At 40.0% G+C, this 21,300-nt stretch overlaps 1 protein-coding gene across 1 annotated transcript in view; it reads left to right on the top strand.

The window, feature by feature from the left end:
• The first annotated feature begins 309 nt into the window (after nucleotides 1-309).
• EFR3B (EFR3 homolog B) overlaps nucleotides 310-21,300 on the top strand; it is a 117,264-nt gene continuing 96,273 nt past the window's right edge. Inside the window, exon 1 of the mRNA XM_019712762.3 lies at nucleotides 310-413. Within this exon, the coding sequence (XP_019568321.1) occupies nucleotides 350-413 (64 nt within the window). The 5' untranslated portion in view covers nucleotides 310-349. The remainder of the gene's footprint in view (nucleotides 414-21,300) is intronic.

Here is a 21,300-nt window from a genome sequence, read left to right as displayed (position 1 = left end):
ACTTATAGAGAGAAAGTACCTGCCCTAGTCCCTGATTGGTCCATCTTTATGCAAATGAGGAATCCAAATTTTCACAGTTGGATTAGTCCAAGTAATACTGTCCTGATTGCTGGAATCGTGTTGTGATTGGTTGTTATGGAGCTGCTCTGATTGGTCGGTAAAAATGCAAATGAGGATATAGCTGTTCAACTCCAATTGGACAGGGCAGGTCTCTCCCATTGGTCAAAATACAATTCCAAGAATTCCTTTATAAGGTTCTGTTCAGGCAAGAATGTAGTACGGGAGACTTGGCAGCTCACTCTTCAGTTTTCCCCTGGTATGCAGGGTGCATGAGAGGCCTCTGTAAACAATGACTGCCAGGCTCTGGATTATGAATTCGGGCCCAGTTAACCACGAGGAGTCCTTTCTGGCAGGTACATTCCTTCTGGGGGTCAACAGGCCTTAAACAAGATCTGAATCTCCTCATTTAAAAAAATAGGTTTCCATTTGGAGTCAAGATGGGTTTAAATTTAGTCTTTGCTCCTCTATTACATAGTTCTAATCTGTAGGCGGAAAGCTCAGACCAGGCTTTTCTTACACTCTTCCAGCTCTATCAAGGTATGTATGTGATTGTATCTATAAGCTCCTTCATTTTCCTCTCCCTGCTACTCACAGCCATATTTAACCCCACCTTCTGTTCTCACCTTTCTTTTAGCTGACAATATGAGTAGAATAATAATGAATTCTAACATAACCACTCATATATTCTCTCATTCCAAAGGATAAGACAAGCCTCTGCTGGAATAAATATCAGTCGGAGGAACTGTAATTTTTTGAATCAATATCATCAGTTATAAAATAAATGCAACTTGTCAAGTGATTATTTACTGCCCTGAAAAAGAATGGCTGCCAATTTCTTAGTAAATTACAAGGGCAAAGGTAGCATTGCATGTTGTCCTCACATGGCTTTAAACATCTTAAATACATTGCAGGAAGACAGTGAACAAAGGTTCAAAATTTCATACTAGTTATTTTAAGGTAGATTTTTTCCCAAATACTTCAACTTTAAACTTTAATTTTAAAACAAATACTTTTTAAGAAAAAGGCTTATTCTGGATTATTTTCATAATCAACAAGTAATATAACTTAGTTCAGTAAAGTTTCTAAAATTCTTTACAAACATGAAATATAAGTCATGGTTAGAATTTTGATAGTTTAAAGCTTAAAAGATTTGGATTTATACTGATTCTCCAGGTGCTGATCTCTCAATATGATTTAGTAAAATCAATAAACATCTGTTTCTTTGATAGCTCACTTTTGACGCTGTAATAGAACTGGTATTGTGGTTGGATAATTGCAAAACATCAAGTCTTCAAATATTAAAGACTGATTAAGATGATACTCTTGAGCATAAGGGCAGTAAAACATGCTGAAGGTTAAAATTTATTACCATTTTTTCATACTGATGTTTTTATGGTTTGAATATGTGTAGCCATATTTTCTTCTGGGTGTGTTACATTAGTTTGGAATTGAAAAAGCAAGAAAGTAGCCTTCTTTTTCAGTCTTTAATATAGAAAGAAGAAGGAGAAGCATGAATTAGATGTGTATGGTGTGGAGCTGGAAGGTCTGATATGAGGTGTGATTGAAAAATACAGTAAATGTTTACATTAAAAAATGTATTACAGTAAATGAAACATTGCCATTAATTCCCCTCATTTCAAACACACTTATCCCATTGTTCTTGCCACTTTCTGAAGCAGTTCTGGAAGTCCTCTTTCGTGAGTGTCTTTACTTCATCCTCCATCGTGACAACGCTCCGAGTCAGACATCTTTTCTGGTATGGCAATTTCTGTCAAATAAAAACATTACAAAAGCACAGTCAGTAACCACAAGATTGCCACGGGGTTACGAAAGTCAATTTGGGGAAGGTAATCAATAATGTTGTAAAGATTTTGTAGGGTATCCGATGGACACTTGTCTCATTAGGGAGACCACCTCAGGGATGACGTAGATGCCTGATCACTGCACTGTACACCTGAAGCTGAAGCTGAACAATAACAAATGTCAACTACACGTTTATATATTATGTATATAGTTACAAGAAGTGGAGTACAGCATTAGGAATGTAGACAGTGGAAATGTAATGGCTGTGTGCGATGTCAGAGGGATAGTGGATGTGGGGGGGGGGTCACTGTGTGAGGGATATAAATGATAAATGTCTAACTATTACATTGTTTTGTGCACCTGAAACTAATCAAAAAAAATTACAGTGCATCCTTATCCACCTTATTCACCAGATCTGGCACCATACAACTTCTTGTTCTTCCCCAAAGTCAAAATGACCATGAAAGGTAGACGTTTTGAATCGATTCAGGACATTGAGGCAGCCACGATAGTGCAACTAAAGACACTCACAACTAAAGAGGACTTCCAGAACGGCTTCAGAAAGTGGTAAGAAGGATGGGATAAGTGTGCTCGAAGCGAGGAGATGTATTCTGAGGGGAATTGATGGCAGTGTGTGTTTTACTGTAATAATTTTTTTAAATTTTAACATTCACCATATTTTTTTATCACACTTCATATATGGGTTAGCAGCATGAGTTCTGGAGTCAGCTCTGTTATAATTTATGTTGGCAGGAGATAATGCCCATGAACTACATGGTAACCCCCCAATAAATAGCAACCATATGCTTTCATTTACTCATTTAAAAAAATTTTTTTATGTAATTAAAAAGATTCTACACATCCTAAACCTATATTTTAAAAGTAAATTAGGAAATATGTTGGACATACTTAAAGGTATAAAGAATAATTTAATGAATACCTGTGTATCCACCACATAGCTAAGGAAATAAAAAACATCGCTGATACTGTGTGTACTCTTCCCCAATACATCCCTGCTCCCTCTCTAAAAAAGGTTACAACTATCTGAATTGGTGCTTTTAATTTCCAGGCATTTACAAATTGTTTTAGTACATATGTTTATGCACCTTAAAATATAGTGTGTGTTGTATCTTTTAGAAATCTTTATTTTGAAATAATTTCACTCAGAAAAGTTTGAAGAATAGTAGGAATATAAATCTTATATACCCTTTATCCAGATGCATCAATTGTTAACATTTTGCCTCTTTTACTATATCAGTTGTACTTGCTATCTATATATAGACATGTGTTTTCTGAATCATTTGTCAGTAATTAACAGATGTGTTTCTTTATCCATAAATACTTCAGTGTATATTTCCTAAGAACAAGGACTTTCTCTGACACAGCAGCTGTATATTTATCAAAATCAGCAAGTGTAACATTGATACAGAACTATTATCTAATCCTGTGGTTCTCAGACTGCACTGAGGTGACCCACAGCCCCCAGTGAGTTCACAGGGGGATTTCTATGGGATAGTTTACATTCTAAATTCTCAAGGCAAACAAAATGAAATCTGAGACTATGCAAAACTATTTGCTAGAGGTTGTTTACAATTTCAACAGTAGATGGCGCCATATCCCTGAATATGTCATTTATTTGGGAAGCTGGTTTTTTTTATTTTTTTGGTTTTCATGGCTGTGATTAAAAAGTCAGTACAGTGGAAAAATCAATGCCGAACAGTAAATGAGAGTGGTCTTGTCCAATCTGATTCCAAGGTTTGAGAAGTTGTGCAGTGCCCAACAGGTGCACAAATCCCATTAGTAAGTAATTGTGGTTAAGAATGAAATAAAAAATATTTTTCTTTCAATTTATGTGTATTATTTTTTCAAATAGCAACTACATTGTTGGGGCATAAACACTTAATAAGTTGTTTGGACCTAGATATTTCTTGTGGCCAAGGGACACCATGAAAAAAATTATTGAGCAACTGAGGGTGCCTTGAACCAAGAATATTTGGGAAAATTTGATCTAACTCACAGTTCATGTTGAAATTTCACCATTGGTCCCAATAACATCTTTTTAAACTATGTTCCCCACCCTATCATTCCTCACCCCCTGGTCTAGAGTCTAATCTAGTATCACTTAGTTGTCATAGATCTTCAGTCTTCTTTTATCTGGTATGGTTCCTCGGCTTTTCTTTATCTTCCAACATGACAGTTATTTTTAGAATATTCCTCGTTTTATGTTTGGCACATTCTTGTGATTAGATTCAGTTATAGTTGGCTGGAATATCACAGAGAAGACATAATATCCTTTCAAGGGCATCATTATCAGAAGGTTAGTGATGTCGCTTTGTTCCATCTGTTAATGATGTTAACTTTAGTTGGTTAAGGTGTAAGTAGTGTTCACTAGATTAATCCACAGTAAAGTGATTGTTTTTCTTTGTAATAGGTAATTTGTAAGAGGATTCTTTGAGATTACTTAGATATTCTTTCTTCACTGAACTTTCACTCACAAATTTTCAGAATCCAATGATGATTCATGGCTAAAGAAATCATTACCTTGATGGATGCAAAATGGTGATTTTCTAACTCCATTATCCCTCCTACATTTATTACTTGGTATTCTACCTGAAGGGAGAGCTTTCCTTTCTCATTTATTCACTTATTAATTTATATTAGTGTGGACTCATATATCCTTATTTTAATCTATGAATATGGTGTTATTACTATTATTTATTTTGATGCTCAAGCTGATTCTTATGGCTTTTTGATATGTCTCCACCATTTTTCGATCACTTCCTTGCTTTCTGGCACAAGCCCTGGTTCCCTAAGTCCTTTAGTGGAGAATGGTATTTAGAAACCAAGCTCTGGGCGCTACATGTGCTCATTGATACTAGGGTGTCTGCTTTGGGCCCTTTTAGTTGACTGAGCCCCCAAAAAATAAATTTATATACATACATGCCCCTAAATCCATGTATTAAAACAGTTCATACTGATGTCCCAATTCATTTTAGTACAACAGGGCTCATTCTCGTCTTCTGCCTTTCCACATTCATAGCTCCTCTCTTCAACAGTGAGAAACTGGCTCGCATTATCCTCAGTGTATTTACTCATTTGATCAATCCTACAATACACAAGAAGTAGTTTCAGAATTGCTGACCCATACGATTTCAAAACACAGAAACACTTTGTATTAGAGTTCACTATTTGTTTACAGCTATTTTTTTCTTAAACTGACACATGTATTTTGTCATACAGTTTCATATAGTATAAAAATTATGTTTAAAAGTTAATTGGGTTACTCCTTTATTCCCCTCTGGTGTGTTTATGGTTTTCATCTGAAATACAATTAAGTTCATTTATTCCTGTTTATACTTTATTTCAGTTTTCCCCCTTTATTAGTTGACTTTATTAATTTTTTTGAATATGTAAAACATTACTGTAGTTTCAAAAGGCAAAATGATGCAAATCGGCATACTCGGAAAAGTGTCACTTCCACCCTCTATCCTACTACTCTCTTCATCTTTCCTCACCCACCTTCTCTGGGCAGCCAATCACATTATACCCCAGTTTATTCCTTCTTGTGTTTCTTTTTATAAAAAGTAGGCAGTTATGTGTGTATTTTCTTATTTCTCTTTCTTACACGAAAGGTTACTATATGTATGCGTCTGTCCTTTTGAACTTTGCTTTTTTTCACGTGACAGTATATCCCACAAAGTACCAACTATTAGGTCACAAAGATCATACTCATTCTTGTTTGTTTGTTTGTTTGTTTCATACTCATTCTTTTATAGTTACATAGTGAGTACTCCATTGTGTGGATATGCCATGCTTTTTTCAATCACTATATTTAAGGGCATTTATGTATTTTCAGATTGCTGTGGGTAAATTTCTTAAAAAGTGGAATTACTGGGTCAAAAGTAAATGGGTATTTATTTAGTTTTGTTATATCCGGTATTGCCAAAATCTGTAAGGTAACGTTGTGAGAATTTTTGCATCAATGTTCTTAAGTAGTATTAGAATTAAGTAATATTCTTAAGTAATGCAATTACACATTAAGTAAATTGTGCTACCTTTACCTGGCTTAACTATTAATGTTATACTTGCTTCATAAAAAAAAATGTGGAAGTTTTGTTTCATTTTCTATGCTCTGGACTAATTTAAGTGACATAATTCATACATTTGCAATAATTGGGAGAACAATGTAGTCAGCACTCCAGGTATCCGTTTCCCAGCTTATGTACAATCTTGTTTCAGCTACACCCTCCCCTTGACCCAGATTATTTTGAGGCAAATATCTATAACATTACTTATCTTATTATGTATCTTTAGAAGGTAAAGCTCTTAATTACAAGCATACCCACAAAAGCATGGGCACACTATGATGGGCAGAATTCCCTACAGACCAGTTCTCCCACTGATAACTATAAACTCTGGAAAAAATGCAATACGACTACCTGGGGATTTCGAGGAGTAATAAAAGTCAGGCCGATGGCAGAGGGGACTGAAAAACTTGGAGAAGTGACGGGCATGAGATGAGTTTCTCCTGAGCAATACAAGGACCTTAGGACATGAGGACTGATGAGCCCTTTCTGTCTCACATATCAGTGCACGGGATTTTCGTTCTAAGCGTGTACTGTACTGTGTCAGAAGATGTGACTATTAGGCTCCCCTGTAAACCTCTATGTACTCGTCTTCCTCCCATCCCAAAGACTGTTTGGCAGTTTGTATTTTCCAAAAATGGCTGCAACAATATCTCCCATCCTACATGGTATTTATTTGTTATTATGGTAAAATTAAAATATATCACATAAAATTTACCATTTTAACAATTTTAAGTGTACAGTTCAGTGGCATTAAGGACATTCACTTTGTTGTACAATCATCACCACCGTCCATCTTCAGAACTTGTTTCATCTTCCCAAACTGAACCTCTGTACCCATTAAGCACTAATTCCCCATCTCCCCTACTCCTAGCCCCTGGCAACCACCATTCTACTTCTAGGCACCTGACTGCTCTAGGCACCTCCTGTGAGTGGAATCACACAGTATTTGTCCTTTTGTGACTGGCTTATTTCACTTAGCATAATGTCTTCAAGTTTCCCATATAATGTTCTTATAATAGGACGGACACTCCTCCCCATGAGAGGTATGTGTGTGGGGTATCTATGTTCCCTCTTCCTTGTGACTGGTGTAAGTGATATTATGACACTTTCAAAACTAGGTAATAAAAGGCAACACAATTTCCTTCTAATTCTCTTGGAATGCTCACTTTTGGAATCCAGACATCCACTGTGAAGCAGTCCCAAGCAGTTCGTGCAGAGACCCACACAGAAAGGAACTGAGGCCCCCACCCCCATCCACAGCCACAGCTGAGCTCCCATATGACAGCTAGCACCAACTTGCCAGCCATGGGATTGAGCCATCTTGAAAGTGCCAAGGGAAATGAAACAAGGATGCCAACAAGGGTGGAGTGCAGCAATGAGGAATTTGTAGCAAGTAATACTCAGTAATATATACAAGTAGAAAATTGCCATTAACCCCACTAAGGAATTTGAACTCAGAGCAAGGTGCCAATTCTGGGGTACTGAAAGAGCTCAAATGCCATCTGTCTCCTATTCTTTAGATGCCAAGTTCATTTGAACCTGATGGCCTTTGTACTTAGTTCCCCTCTACCTAAGAAGCTTTTTCCCTGAGCTCCAGGTGCTCCAATCATACTGGTCTGGTTACTCAGGGAGGAGAGATTTTGGCACAAACCAATGTTTCCACCTATACATCCAAGTGTAGTAATTTGTACCCAATTATCTAATAACATGTTTATGAAAGAAAGGAAAGAGAAGGGAAGGAAATGACAAGAAACAGAATTACAGAAGGAAGGGACTCTCTAGTCCTGTAGGGCTCCCTTTTTTACCCAGCTCTCTTTAACAGTTAGGGTAAAGGGATAGCAGAGATAGTGACAAAAGTCGTGGATAACCGTAAAAAAAGTAGGAAGTATGCTGATTATGAGGGACAACTGAAAAAACGAGACCAGTCTGCTGCTGATTAGTCATGCATGTTAGCAGCTTAATGCAATTTTAACATTTTGCAAAGTACATCAAAATTCTTTACGTTCACATTTCTATAGGGTTTTTCTACAGGTTTCAGCTTTGGTCGGTTCTGCCAAACAGTTTTCCAAAGTGGCTTTATCAATTTGCATTCCCACAAACAGTGAATGAGAGTTCCAATTGTTCCAAATTCTCATTGGCCCTCAATTTTGTCAGTCTTTTAATTTTAGCTTTCCTCATAGGTTTGTAGTAGTATCTACTAGTAGTTTTAATTTGCCTATCCCTGATGAGTAATGAGATTGGGCGCCTTTCCATATGTTTATAGGCCATTTCCTCCTATATGAAGTGCCTGTTAAATTATCTTGCCCAATGTTTCATTGAGTTGTTTATGTTTTTTATCGATTTGTAAGACTGCTTTATGTATTCTAGGTATATATCCTTTATCAGATATATACACCTTACACAAGAATATTTGTAGCAGTACTATTAGTAACAGTCAAAAACTGGAAAAAATTCATTTGTCCAGAGTGGCAGAATGGATAAATTGTGGTATATCCTCGCAATAGAATACTATATTATTGCTCTATAGTACTATACTACTGCTATGAATCTCATCAACGTAATGTTGAATTAAAGAAGCTAGACACAAAAGAATATGTCCTGAGTGATTCCAATTTTTTTTTAAATTCAGAAACAGATCAAACTCATCGGTGGTGTTAGTCATGATTCTGGTTATCTTTGGTGTAGTGGATGAAAAGGGTGTAAAGAGGGTTTCTGGTCATGTTCTATGTTGTGATCTGGGTGGTGGTTACATAGGTGTGTTCACGTTGTGAAAATTCATTGGACTGCACACTAATAATTTGTGCACTTTTCTGTAGTGTGCCACACACAAAAAAATTTACAAAAAACATTCCTACCTAGTGTTGACCAGGGCCTAAGCACTAGAAAAACAGACTGGGCCTGATGATTTCCTGCGCTCAGAGTTTCTTGTGCTGTTCCTGTGATAGATGTTGGTGTCCATGGAGACCAGACAGAGAATGTATGGTGGGGAATCAAAGAAGGGATTGGAGCCTAGAGAAGCAGCACGTGTGACAAAGGAACAGACACTCAGCAGGCATCTTCTCCCCCCTGTACTTTCAGATCCCGAACTCAAGCCTCAGCCAGTTCCCTGCTAATGCAAATATCCCCCAGTGACAACTGTGACAACAATTGCTGGTCATAACTTACAGGGAATCCACCCCATAACTAGCCCCAGCCCGTCCTCTCCGTTACGTTTTACTCGGCCCCGTGGGAAAGTTGGCCTGGCAGAGACCGTAGAAAAGGCCTTCTCTGGATGAGACAAACTAAGACGTCACTACCTAGAGGTCACTAGTATGGTAACCTGAGCTCTGAAGTGGAACCTCACGGAGGGCAAACGCCTGAACAGGCCTTTGAATCACAGCAGTGAATGTTGAAGAGCGCAGCCTTGACGCAGAAACACGTTACTTTCAGCAGAGTTCTTCAGCTCCTTGCTCAGAGCTTATTAATTCTTATTTTAAACATAGTCACCTCACCTTATTTTCTGACGTTCTAGGTCTACAAAGAGAAAGTTAGAAGTGGGTGGGTGAAATTTTCTCCTGAGGGTGCACATGTGTTTAGCTGTGTTAAGTTTGAGGATTCTGGATACAAATGCATGTACGTAAGTGTTACGTGTGGAAGTCTGTGTCTCGCAAGGTGTTGGTTATGATGAATGAGTGTGAGGAAGCACTTGTAGATTTGCATCTTGTACGTCTGTCAGTTGTCAGTTTGTGTGTGTATCGGGGGTATTGGTATGTAAGGACATTTGTGAATGAGTTTGTCATTTCCTGTGTTTATAAACTCGTACATACATGTAATCAGATGTAAAATACGCAAGTGATCATTTACACTTATGGGAACACGTAGGATGTATATATAAGAGCATTTGTGAGTCTGCTTATAAGTTTATGTCTTTGAGCTAAGCTGTGAGCTCTTGTAATGGATTTATGTAGGGACAGCCCTAGGCCAAGTCATATGGTTGAACCATATGGCATTACCATTTTTGTGAGTTAAAAATGGTTAAATATTAAGTGATGTTTGTATGATTCCACTGAATGTGTTTATGCATATACATGTGTACACATACACACATATAGTCTATCCAGCCTTGCCTCTGCACCACCTTAGCATTACTCTCAGAGCTAAGGTGACGCTCACTGTAAGTATGAGACCTGGGAAGAAATTTAACATGGATCTTGAAGGAAAGATAAGATACAACAGAAATGATGATTAAAACAACAGAAAGCTCCAATAGGGATATAACGAAAAATGAGATTGAAAGTTCTTTACTCTGGGAAGCCTTCTCAAAAACCTGTTTTGTACCTACTTACCCCAAATTTGCCTCTGTCATGGACGTCCACACACACTGTGAACGTCCTCTATGATTTGTCATATTGAACTGTAGTTGTTACTTTAAGTGGCTGTCTTCCCCACTAGACTGATGGCAGGACCTGCGTCCCTGAAGTTCACTTATTTCCTAGCATACAGCACAAAGCTTGGTATAGAATAGAAACTCAACTAATACTTGTTGAAGAATTGGGTGACTAAAAGCAAGATATAAATTCTGATAAATCTGTCCACATGTGACTTTTACTCTAGCCAAGGTGTATTACTCTTGTTCTGTGCAACTGATAGACATTTTGGAGAGGGGGTTAACATGCATGGAATATCATTTTAAAAATATTAATTTAAGTGATAAAAAGAATTACAGGAGTAGGGATAGTTAGCAATCAGAAGCCCTTTAGTTACCCACATATGTCGTAATAAAAAACCTAGACTATAGCAGCAGTGGGAATGGACAGGAAAGGAGAGATCAAAAAGTGCTGCAATCGAAGAAGATTCTTGGTGATAGCGAGGTATGTGAGAAATGGAGAGAGAGCAAGAAAGGGTGACCTTCAGTTTTGGAGCCTGGGTAACTAAGGCAATTATTATAACACTTGTAGATATAAGGAGGCCCAAGGGTAAACAATGTAAACATTAGTGAGCTCTGTTTTGAACATGTTGCCGATTTTGAATGTGTCAGAAATGAATTGAGGGTAACAAACAGAAGAACATCCTAACCAATAAGGCCTAAAGGCAGTTAGATAAGTGACACGAGCCCTGGCAGGTGGCCTAGGGTGTAGATACTCAAACATTCCTTCACAAATACTCACTCAGTACTTCTGTGCCAGGCAATGGCCCAGGCACTGGGCATACAGCAGTAAATAAAACCAAGTTTCTGCCAACTTTTATACATTCCTTATCCCTGCAGATACTTGTAAGCTCTTCTTTTGCTTAATTAAATGTAGTAAGCATTTACAATCTGTATGTAAATCTGTATGTATATTACAATCTGTATGTAAAAGTTCAATATCTGAAGTGTTTGCTGGTCTGTTTCTACTGTCTGTTGTTTCTCACTCACGCTGTCTTATTTCCTTCCATGCTTGGTTATCTTTGACTTTGGGTTGAAATTTTTTTGTAGGGATCTCCTGAAAATTAAAATGAAATCTCCTGGGAATTAAAAAAAAAATTTAAAAGTATAAAGATGTCAGTTCTCTTTAAGTTAACCTATAGAATCAATACCATTACAAGTACCATCCTAAAAGGAACCTGACAAGATGATTTTAAATTTTATATGGAACAGCAAAGGACCCGTAATTATTAAGACACTCCTGGAAAAGAACGGGTTGGGGAAACTTGTCCTACAAGATAGCAAGACTTATTTTAGAGCCCGCGAGATTAAATACAAACTTGCCACCCATGTATTCAGATTATCCCTAATCACACTCCACTGTGTCTACTCTACTTCATAGTCCACTGCTCTTGGCCTGACACTCTTGTTCCAGCCTGCTCAGTCTCCTCCCAGTCTTCTAAATTTGGGTACCACATCCCCCCACTTTGCCTTTGCTCTTTCTGTATCCCTTGCCTTTAATTCACAAATCCCTCCTTTCTACCAACCGCTGGCCTGGTCCTGCTTAAATACTACCTCCAAAATCTTATGCAGCTTATATAAATTCTTACCCAGCTCGTATAAATTTTTTTCCTCCAAACTCTCATGCCCCTTATTGTTTCTGCCATTTATTTTGCATTTTAGCATATATAGCATTGAAAAAGAGAGAAGAAAAGAGAGAAGGGAACCTAGAGAAGGGCATTCAGAATTGGCCTGATGTAGACCTGCTGTACCCACCTCACAGGAGGTGTTCAGTCTCCTTGAGCATGTATCCAAGGTCTGCCAGAAAGCCTGCCAAGAGTCATTAAACACTCACAGGCTGATTTGGGTGGGAAATGTCGCCTAGTCTGATAAAAACCCTACAGGATTGCTGGCAACCTTGAAGCTGTTGTTGGTACACAGGAGCTGTTTTCACCTCTCTTCATCTGGTTAACAGTTTTGACCACAACGACTAAAAGATCAGGAATAATCTATATGTTTATCCAGAGGAGTTTGGGTTCTGTGATGGTACAACCACGGGCAGCTAGTAAAAAGGATGAGGCAGCTCTGTATCAGTGAAGGGGAACTCTCTCCAAGGCTAGATAAGGAAAAAAGCAAGATGCAGACCAAAGTCACCATGTCTGGGTTTCCTGTTGGTTTGTATGTTTGTTTGGAGAATGTGCATACTCGTGAACCTGGACAGGCAGAGGCTGGTGACTATGGGTGCCTGAGGGGAGGGACGAAGGATTGGGAAGTGCGAGTGGGAGACTTTTCACTGAAACCCTTTTGTACCTTTTGTATTTTGTACCATGTGCAGCTATTGACTATTCAAAAAAAATTAAATGTTTAAACGACAATAATAAGAAGCAGAGATATTGGCAAGAACCAGCAAATTAGATGGTGCCAAAACACAGCATTTGGATTTTTTGTGCAACATCTTTTGAAGCCAAAAGGAACGCTGGCAAGGGGCAGCACGCTCCTCATTAAGGCTAAGATGAATGTGTTGCAGGGCAAACCTTCTAACCTGGCCAAAAAGCCTTTGAACTAGCAGGTGAAACAGAGCAAGCACAATGCAAGCTACGGCTGCAAAATTAAACACCTCCAAAAAAGATACTAGCATCAGAATTACAACTGAGAGAGAATGGGTTGCTTAGCACTGGATATTTGGTTCCAGAAAGAGAACCAAATTAATAATCATATGAAATTGAGGAAGTCAAAATATCCCCCTGTGTAGTTGCAAAGCAGACACTAGCTTTTAACCTGCCTTCTGCTGGAGGGGGAGAAGAGGTGGGTGGCAGTTCAAGGCTTCTGCCCAGCTCCCCGTGTGGAGACCAGATCCCAGCAACCACAGCTGCTGTGGCATTACGGTCAAGCAGGCTTTGGAACTGCTGCTTCAGACGAATGGTTGCCAGTAATCCAAGATATTTCCAAAAAGGGCAAGGTCAAGGATCTGAGAAAAGTGCTTGAATCATGGTCAACACGTACCAATGCACTGGTATAAGAGGGAAAGCCATGGGAGCTGAAAACTGCCACCAACCAAGTGACAATCTCCAGAGTCCCCTCCTAAGACTTAAGTGTGTGTGAACTTCAAAAGAGAAAAAACTGTTAGTTGGGTGTGAAGCTTCTTTACTCTCTAAAGAAAGTACCGCAGGATGGATGGCTAATTTGGAGGATTAAAGTGTCAATTCATAACCATGTATCAGCAAGGAGAGGAGAAGAGATCTATTGATATGTTCATGCTAGAATGGGCTGGTCACAGGGAAGAAGACCGGGAGGATTAGGGGCCCTTGAGTCTAGATAATGTAAGAATGATTGTCCACTAAAATATGTGTAATAAAGACACATCACAACCTCAAAGATCCCTTTGAATTCTCGGTATTGGTGAATTATTCAGGGCTGAAAAAGAGAAAAGAAACCAGGATGGCTCTTAGAAAAGAGAACAGAAGGTAGAAGTAAGGCCTGGAGCAGCAAAGGAAGTGGTGTAGTTGGGCCTCTGCCCCTTATGCCAGTGAGTCTTAGTGCATGGGGGGCAGTTTTCCTCCCGCCCCAGTCAAGGAGCTCTGAGAGCCCAGTGGGTTCTGACTGGAGACTCCACAGCCTGACTTGCTTTCAGTGTGGTAGGTATGTCACAAGCAGTATCACTGTGAATACTTGGTCACCCTTCCCTGGCACTTTTGGAACTTGAGCAGATGGGGATGGCCCCACGTTGGCTTCAGCTATGGCCCAGAGGAAGCCTATGGCTGGCTAGTGGGAGCCTGCAGTCTTGAGGATTTTTGCCCAGTGAACATATCTTTTCTTGCGTATGACAATGCAACTTCTAGAGAAATTTCCCTTAAAAAAAAAATCCTCAATTTTAAGGATTTCAAGAAACTATGAATAACTCAGAATCTGGCAGCAATTCTAGAGGCCCCAATAAAAACTTGCACTCCCCCAACAGGAGGCTGGAATATAAATACAAAAGAAGAGTGAAAGGCCTGAATGTATCAATCTTTGTGGAGAGCCACAGATATCTGACCAGGGAGAAATGAAAGAGTTGAGAGTTGGGAGAGAGAGACGTGAAGATCAAGAGGAATGGAGGAGGAGATTTTTATGAATTATTACTGTGAGTTATGACTAGATCTTTGAAGGAGATAAATAGAGATTGCAATTCCTTTTAAATAGTTGCTGAACTCTGCTGATTTGACTGTGACACCATGTGGAGACTGGGGACCAGGGAGCTCAGGCTTACCTTCGGGTTACATCAGACTCCACCCTTCTTAGAAGCAGTGGCGATTATAAGTACCACACAATGTCTATGCTTCATAAATATTTGTTGTTGAATGAATAAATGACTTAGTGAATGAAAAATTGCAGATAGCAAAGAGAAGAGATGAAAACATAAAAGGAACAGGCAGTCAACTAAAGGAGAAGTGAGGTTATTGCTTAGCCATAGAGCAATAAATGGACAAGTGGGGTCCTTGTTCCTAGAGGATGAGAAACTAGGAGTGAAATAGAGACTAGAAGTACTTGTGTGGCTTAGAAAAGCTAAGTCCAGGAACAAGTAAAGGGACATGGCTTTATGCAGAGGCCAGAGAGAATGTTACCCATACCCAGCAAAAATTCACGTAGGAGAAAACCCTTTTATACTTCACCAAGCCTAGATGTGAAATACATTTTACATAAACACACACGTAAAGTTTGCATGGTTTTACTACGTACTGAATTTTCCACAAATGCAACTGTTGCTTAAATTGCAAGAAGACTGCATTTTTTTGGGAACTTTCCAGAGAGTTGTTCAAAGTTTCAGAAAATTCTTTCATGGATGGTAATGTTGTTCGTGGTATTTGTGTCAACACATCTATCTATCCAATTCCTGGTGATTTTATAGATGTGTAGGAGTGTATTTGTTTATCCTTATTTTCTAAATGTTAATGACAAAGAGGAAAGATCAACAGTATTCACATGGATATTGTCTTACTTTTCTTAAATCCAATCTTATTCATTACCAGCAGGTATAAGCACCTGCCTGTTTTGTCCTCTAGCTTAGCTGTGCCTTAAGCATTTATGTATTATAATACAAATTATTTCATTTTAAGTTATTTTCCACTATTTCTCCTTCGTATCACAGATATACATCAATTTTAGGGAATCATGTGATTATGTAGGCTATATTGCTTATGAATTTCATAGTGATATGTTACAATTTTTTAAAATAAAAAGCTAATATTAGGTCTTATATGACTGGAGCAACTGCCCTAGAATAGTAAATGAACTTTTAAATTTAGCTGTAGAGCTGTAGTTTACACACACAGCACACATACACATTTATGTGTCCATATATACTGTACACACAAAGCAAATCTCCTCTTATAACAAAGCTTGTTATTGCAAACAGTTAGATATAAAATATGTCAAATGACATACCCCAGGATATAACAACTTCCTATGGAAAAACTGAACCTAACTTGTCTTTAAATATCCTTCCTGGCCAGACTTGTATTCTTGGAACAGGACCAAGCTAAAACAGTTTTAGTATATATTATTACTTTTCTAGCTTAAAGGGAACAATGGTTCTTGTGCATAAGACTTCACAGTCTGTATAACAGTGAATTTGCATATGCAGTATGCATTATATTGTATTGCAAGTTACAGTAGTTGCAATTATAGTAACATCTTTTTATAACGTTAGTCTCCTCTTCCTTCCAAAGTGACATCAAACTGGACTGCTGGACTGTTGTGTGGAGATATTTCATCTCATCGTTTTCTACTTTAGTGACTGCCATAGAAGAGAGCATTTCTGAATCTAGAACATCTAGATTCAGAGTTCAGAGGCCTTGGTTCCTTGGTTTTTTCTCTCCCTCCCCGCCCCCCACCTGTGTTTTTCACCCTGTCCCTTCCCTCCTCCCACTCTTTCCTCCCTTTGCTGTGCCTCCACACTTTGAGTCACAGGCTGCATCCCATCTTGAAGGCGTGATCATTAGTCAGGGATGCAGGGCCAGCCTTGCCCTGGTTTTCCTTGGCTGGGGAGAGCCGTGTGCAGCCGTGCTCTCTGCGGGCATCTGGAGAGACTGCAGGGACAGCTCCGGCAGCTCCCACAGCCCAGGTTCCTCTGGAGTTGGCCGAGCCCAAGGACAGGGATGGCTGCACTGGCAGCATTCACCTAGGAAGATTGGTGCTGGAAGCTGACAGAGGCTGTGCAGGGGAGGCAGGAGGAGCTGTGTCGCATGGAGACCTGGCAGGTGCACAGGTGGAATTGCAGATCAGAGTTTTAACCTACCTGCCTAGAGAAACCACCAAATGTGACCCACAGTGTGGGTATTAAGCTAACCATCTGCCTGTGGTGTCCCGAGGCCCTAGGACGGGCATGTGAGAATCCATCCCAGATGTGCCTGGGCCAGCCTTAGCCTTCCCTCTCTCTCCTCTATGCCTCAGTTCTCATCCGTCTTCCCACTCTCTCTGGGGAAACAGTGCTCACGGTACTTTTTAATAGTTGCTATGAGGCAAAACTCTGAAATTCCAAGGTACTCAAGTTATATAAACCAGGGGACTCAAAAGAAGTGAGTGTTCTCTCAGAACCCAGTCTTGTAGACAGGAAGGAAGTAGAGTCTTTTTTCTTGATTTCCCTAAGCTCACCAAGCTGTTCTTTTGAAATATATGATCACCCCCTTTCCATGTGTTCTTCAACTTAGAGTGGAGGACAGAACTGAGACCCCTGCTTTGTTCAGTAAAGGGGGACACAAAAGCTGGAAAGGTTGGAAGGGTGTGGCTTCCCACAGCTGCCTGACAGAGGTGTTCCTCCTGGGGGCAAAGGGTGGACCAGATAAACTCTGCTTTTCTCCATGTCTCTTCATTGTTCTCAGCCAGGTTTCTGCCTCTTCTTTGGGGAGGGAATTAGGTAGCAAGGGTAAGAAAAATTAAAGTCCAAGATTGGAATAGGTTCCTAGGGGATGAAGGTGGGGTGGTCCTCTCTCTACCAAACTCGTAAAATTTACCATAAAATGATGGACTCTCTTACCATTTTTTACCCTTGCATCTCTAGAAAGGACACAGATGGGGTAGACCAGCAGCTCCAGCCTTAAGTGAAATTGTGAAGAAATTATTGTTCATCCCGGGTGTCCTCCTTTTTTCTGTGCCTCTCCCCCTAGCTCTTGGTGTTGTTCCCCTTCCCATCCCATGTCCTGTCATCCAGAGGATGCTGCTCTTCATACTGCTCTACCCAGAAGTCCCATAGCCAGACCTCCCGGGGCAGGAGTGCACACTGCGTATCAAAGGACTTCTCTTTTCTCCTGCCATTCTACATCACACTCTGGTTCCCTGGGGTTGTTTATCTTAGCCAGTGAGCCCTTACCATAAAAGCATCTAATTAAGCTAATTCAACATAAAGTCATGGAAGTGTTCTTCTTAAAGAGCTTGGCTGTTTCCCCTTACTCCTGAAAATAGCCACACAAGATACCCAACTGGCCTGACATGAAGGAATCTTTTTTAAAACCAAGACTCTCTTCTTTCCCCCTAATATGATCTACAAGTTCTATAGGCAAATTCAGACAAGGCCAGCCTCTCTTCCTTCCTCTCCTGCCTCACTGAGAAATTTCCTAGAAATTTAGGTGAGAGCTAGAAAATATCCCCACTAATGGTTTTCTGAATGGTACTTGGCATTTTTAACATCTCTGTCTTGGGAGGTAGCACTGCTCTTACCACTTCACCCTAGACTCCTCCTATCGCCAGAAAAAGAGAGCTTCCAGAGCAGAGTAAATTGTTGACCTCAGAAGAATATACATGCGATGGGTCATTTGTAATGAGGAGAGATTCAATAATCTCCTGGAACAGAAATAATGAAGATGCTGGCCAGCCTTTACCACTTATGACATACTTTTGTGGTCTGCTGTGCCCCTTTGGAGGACACTTAGGGGATAGGAGCATGAGCATGGAGCCCCAAATACACTGCAAATTCTTGTGAGGCAAGGCAGACGCAGCCTCGATAAAAGCTCTCTTCCTGGTTGTCAGGGGCTACATAGGTGGTGCTGATTCAGTGTCTGTGATGGTTATTTATTTACTTATTTTTTATATTAGTACTCCTAATTGTTTTTGTTTTTGTTTTTTAAGATTTTATTGGGGAAGGGAGCAGGACTTTATTGGGGAACAGTGTGTACTTCCAGGCCTTTTTTCCAAGTCAAGTTGTTGTCCTTTCAATTTTAGTTGTGGAGGGCGCAGCTCAGCTCCAGGTCCAGTTGCCGTTTTTCTAGTTGCAGGGGGCACAGCCCACCATCCCTTGCGGGACTCGAGGAATTGAACTGGCAACCTTGTGGTTGAGAGCCCACTGGCCAATGTGGGAATTGAACCGGCAGCCTTTGGAGTTAGGAGCACGGAACTCTAACCACCTGAGCCACCGGGCCGGTCCCAGGCCGGCCCCCAATTTTATGTGTCAACTTGACTGGGCAAAGGAATGTCCAGATGGCTGGTAAAACATTATTTCTGGGTGTTTCTGGAAGAGATTAGCATTTGAATTGGAAGACTGGGTAAAGAAGATCACCTTCATCAATGAGGATGGACATCATCCAATCCACTGAGGATCCTGATAGGATAAAGAGGCAGAGGAAGGGTGAGTTCTCTCTCTCCTTTGAGCTGGGATAGCCATCTTCCTCTGCCATTGGACGTCGGCACTCCTGGTTCTTACACCATCGGCCCCTGATTCTCAGGCCTCTCAGACTTACACCATAAGATTCTATGGTTCACAGGCCTTCGAACTGGGACTGAATTATACCACTCGCTTTCCTGGTTCTCCAGCCTGCAGACAGCAGATTGTGGGGCTTCTCATGAGCCAATTCCTATAATAGATCTATCTATCTATCTATCTATCTATCTATCTATCTATCTATCTATCTATCTATCATCTATCTACCTACCTACCTATATATCTATATCTATATGTACATCTATTTCTATATCTATATACTATTGGTTCTGTTTCTCTAGAGAACCCTGACTAATACAGCACTTCTACATAATTTCCCCAAAATCAATAAAGGACTAAATGGAGATAAAATTCGTATTATCTTTCTCAGTTTACCTGCTTAACCAAGTGTGGAATGTCATGGAATCAGATCTTGTATATTTGTCAGAATTTTGTCAACTTAAAAGGCAAAAAGGAAGGGATTTGTTGATTTGTGTATCAGGAAGTCTAAAACATGACTCCTCAGGTGTGGTTGGGTTTAGAGGTTTAAATGATGTCATTATCTCTGTCTCCCCATCACTGGCTTGTTTGCCCTTGAGTTGGCTTCCCAACCACATACGATTTCCCCATCTTGTGGCAGAGATGGCCTCTGGCAGCAATGTCTATTACATTGTTTTCCCTGCATGTCTTTTCTGGTAGTTCCTTCAAAAGTCCCAGGGACAACTCTGATAGGCTTGGCTTGGGCCAAGTGTCCTTCCCTTAGCCAACCACTGCAGTCAGGAGGATGAAGCCCTCTAATTGGCTAGGGGTTGGTTATCTTGTTAAGTAAAAGAGAAGCCATTCTTAGAAGGAAAATATACTGGGCAGATAAAAAAGTAATACATCCATAGACTTTTATTAAGTGTCAACCTACTCAATCAAAACCTAATTCAAATTAACAAGCAATATGGTGGGATATGTGAGCAATACAAAGATTTATAAGACATGGTTTTTGTCCTTAAGGATCATATAATCTAGTTGTATCACATTCTTTATTTAATAATTTGAGGAAACATGAGTTAATTCATTGGAAACTATTTTCTGAGTGCTTACTTAATGCTGGATTCCTGTCATACAGAGATAAAAGACAGCCTTCTTCCTACAAAGAGCTTACAATCAGGTGGTAGACACAAGGAAACCAGTAAATTTTTCAATGCAGGGCCACAAGCGTGATGAGAGAAGTGTGCACAGGTGTCATGAGAGTCCCCAAGGGCACCTGATCAACCTGGGGCTCAGAGGAGCTGATGTATGAACCAAGGCTTGAAAAACAAGTGGGGGCCAGGTGAGATAGGAGTGTGGGGAAGGGTCCCACAGCAGAGAGACTATTGTGTGCAGAGGTACAGGCCTGTGAAGCAGGGTGCTGCGTTTGGAGAACTGTAGATCGTTTGGAGTACATGAGGGGGTGCAGAGAGAGAGATGAACCTGAGGAGGTAGGCAGGAGCCAGCTCACAAAGAGTCCTGTGCCAAGCTCCCAGATTTGAGCTTGTCCTGGAAGGATTTTAAACAGGGCATGGACATGTCCACATTTACAATGGAGCGTGCTTCTTCTGGCAGCAGATGGAGTGGAGTGAGCCAGACTGGAGGCAGGAAGAGTAGTCAGAAGACTGCTGGGGGAGAACACACCATATATGAGGAGGACTTCTTTACAGAGAATGCCGGCTAAAAGAGAGTTAGCAACCCCATGTCAGGGAAGGATTATGATTAGCAACAGATGCTAAGATATTCATGGGGTCTCAGACTCCACAAATTGTTAAGAAGGGGAAACCACCTGTGCAATAGAAAGATCTGGTGGCCATCACCTTACCCTAGAGGTCAAACTTAGCAGAGTGGGACAATCTAATGTTATGTGCCTTCTGGTGTGATACAGGAAGAGACAGGTTATATCTCCTATATAGTATTCTTTCCGAAGATGTTTAATCCGAATCTAATCATGAGGACACAATCAGACAAATCCAGAATGTTGGAGATTATCTAAGGAAACTGGCTGACTTCTTCAAAAGGTCAGTGTCATGAAAAACAGAAATAATATCAAAATGTGAGGGAACTGTTCTAAATCCAAAGAAATTAAGGAGACTCAACAGTCACATGAAATATGTAATCCTTGATGAGATTCTTGATCAAAATCTTGAAACAGCTATAAAAGACATTTTGGGAACATTTAGGGAAATTTGAATAGGAACTGATATTAGTTTAACTAGTTGTGATAATGACATCATAGCTATGTAAGAAAATGTCTTTATTCTTAGGTGATGCTGGAG

Source organism: Rhinolophus sinicus, chromosome 2 (genome assembly GCF_057876585.1).
Source record: "Rhinolophus sinicus isolate RSI-liver-muscle chromosome 2, RSI-T2T, whole genome shotgun sequence".
NCBI classification, from domain to species: Eukaryota; Metazoa; Chordata; class Mammalia; order Chiroptera; family Rhinolophidae; genus Rhinolophus; species Rhinolophus sinicus.
Note: the sequence above shows the minus strand (reverse complement) of the source record. Positions and strands in the feature narration are given on the sequence as shown.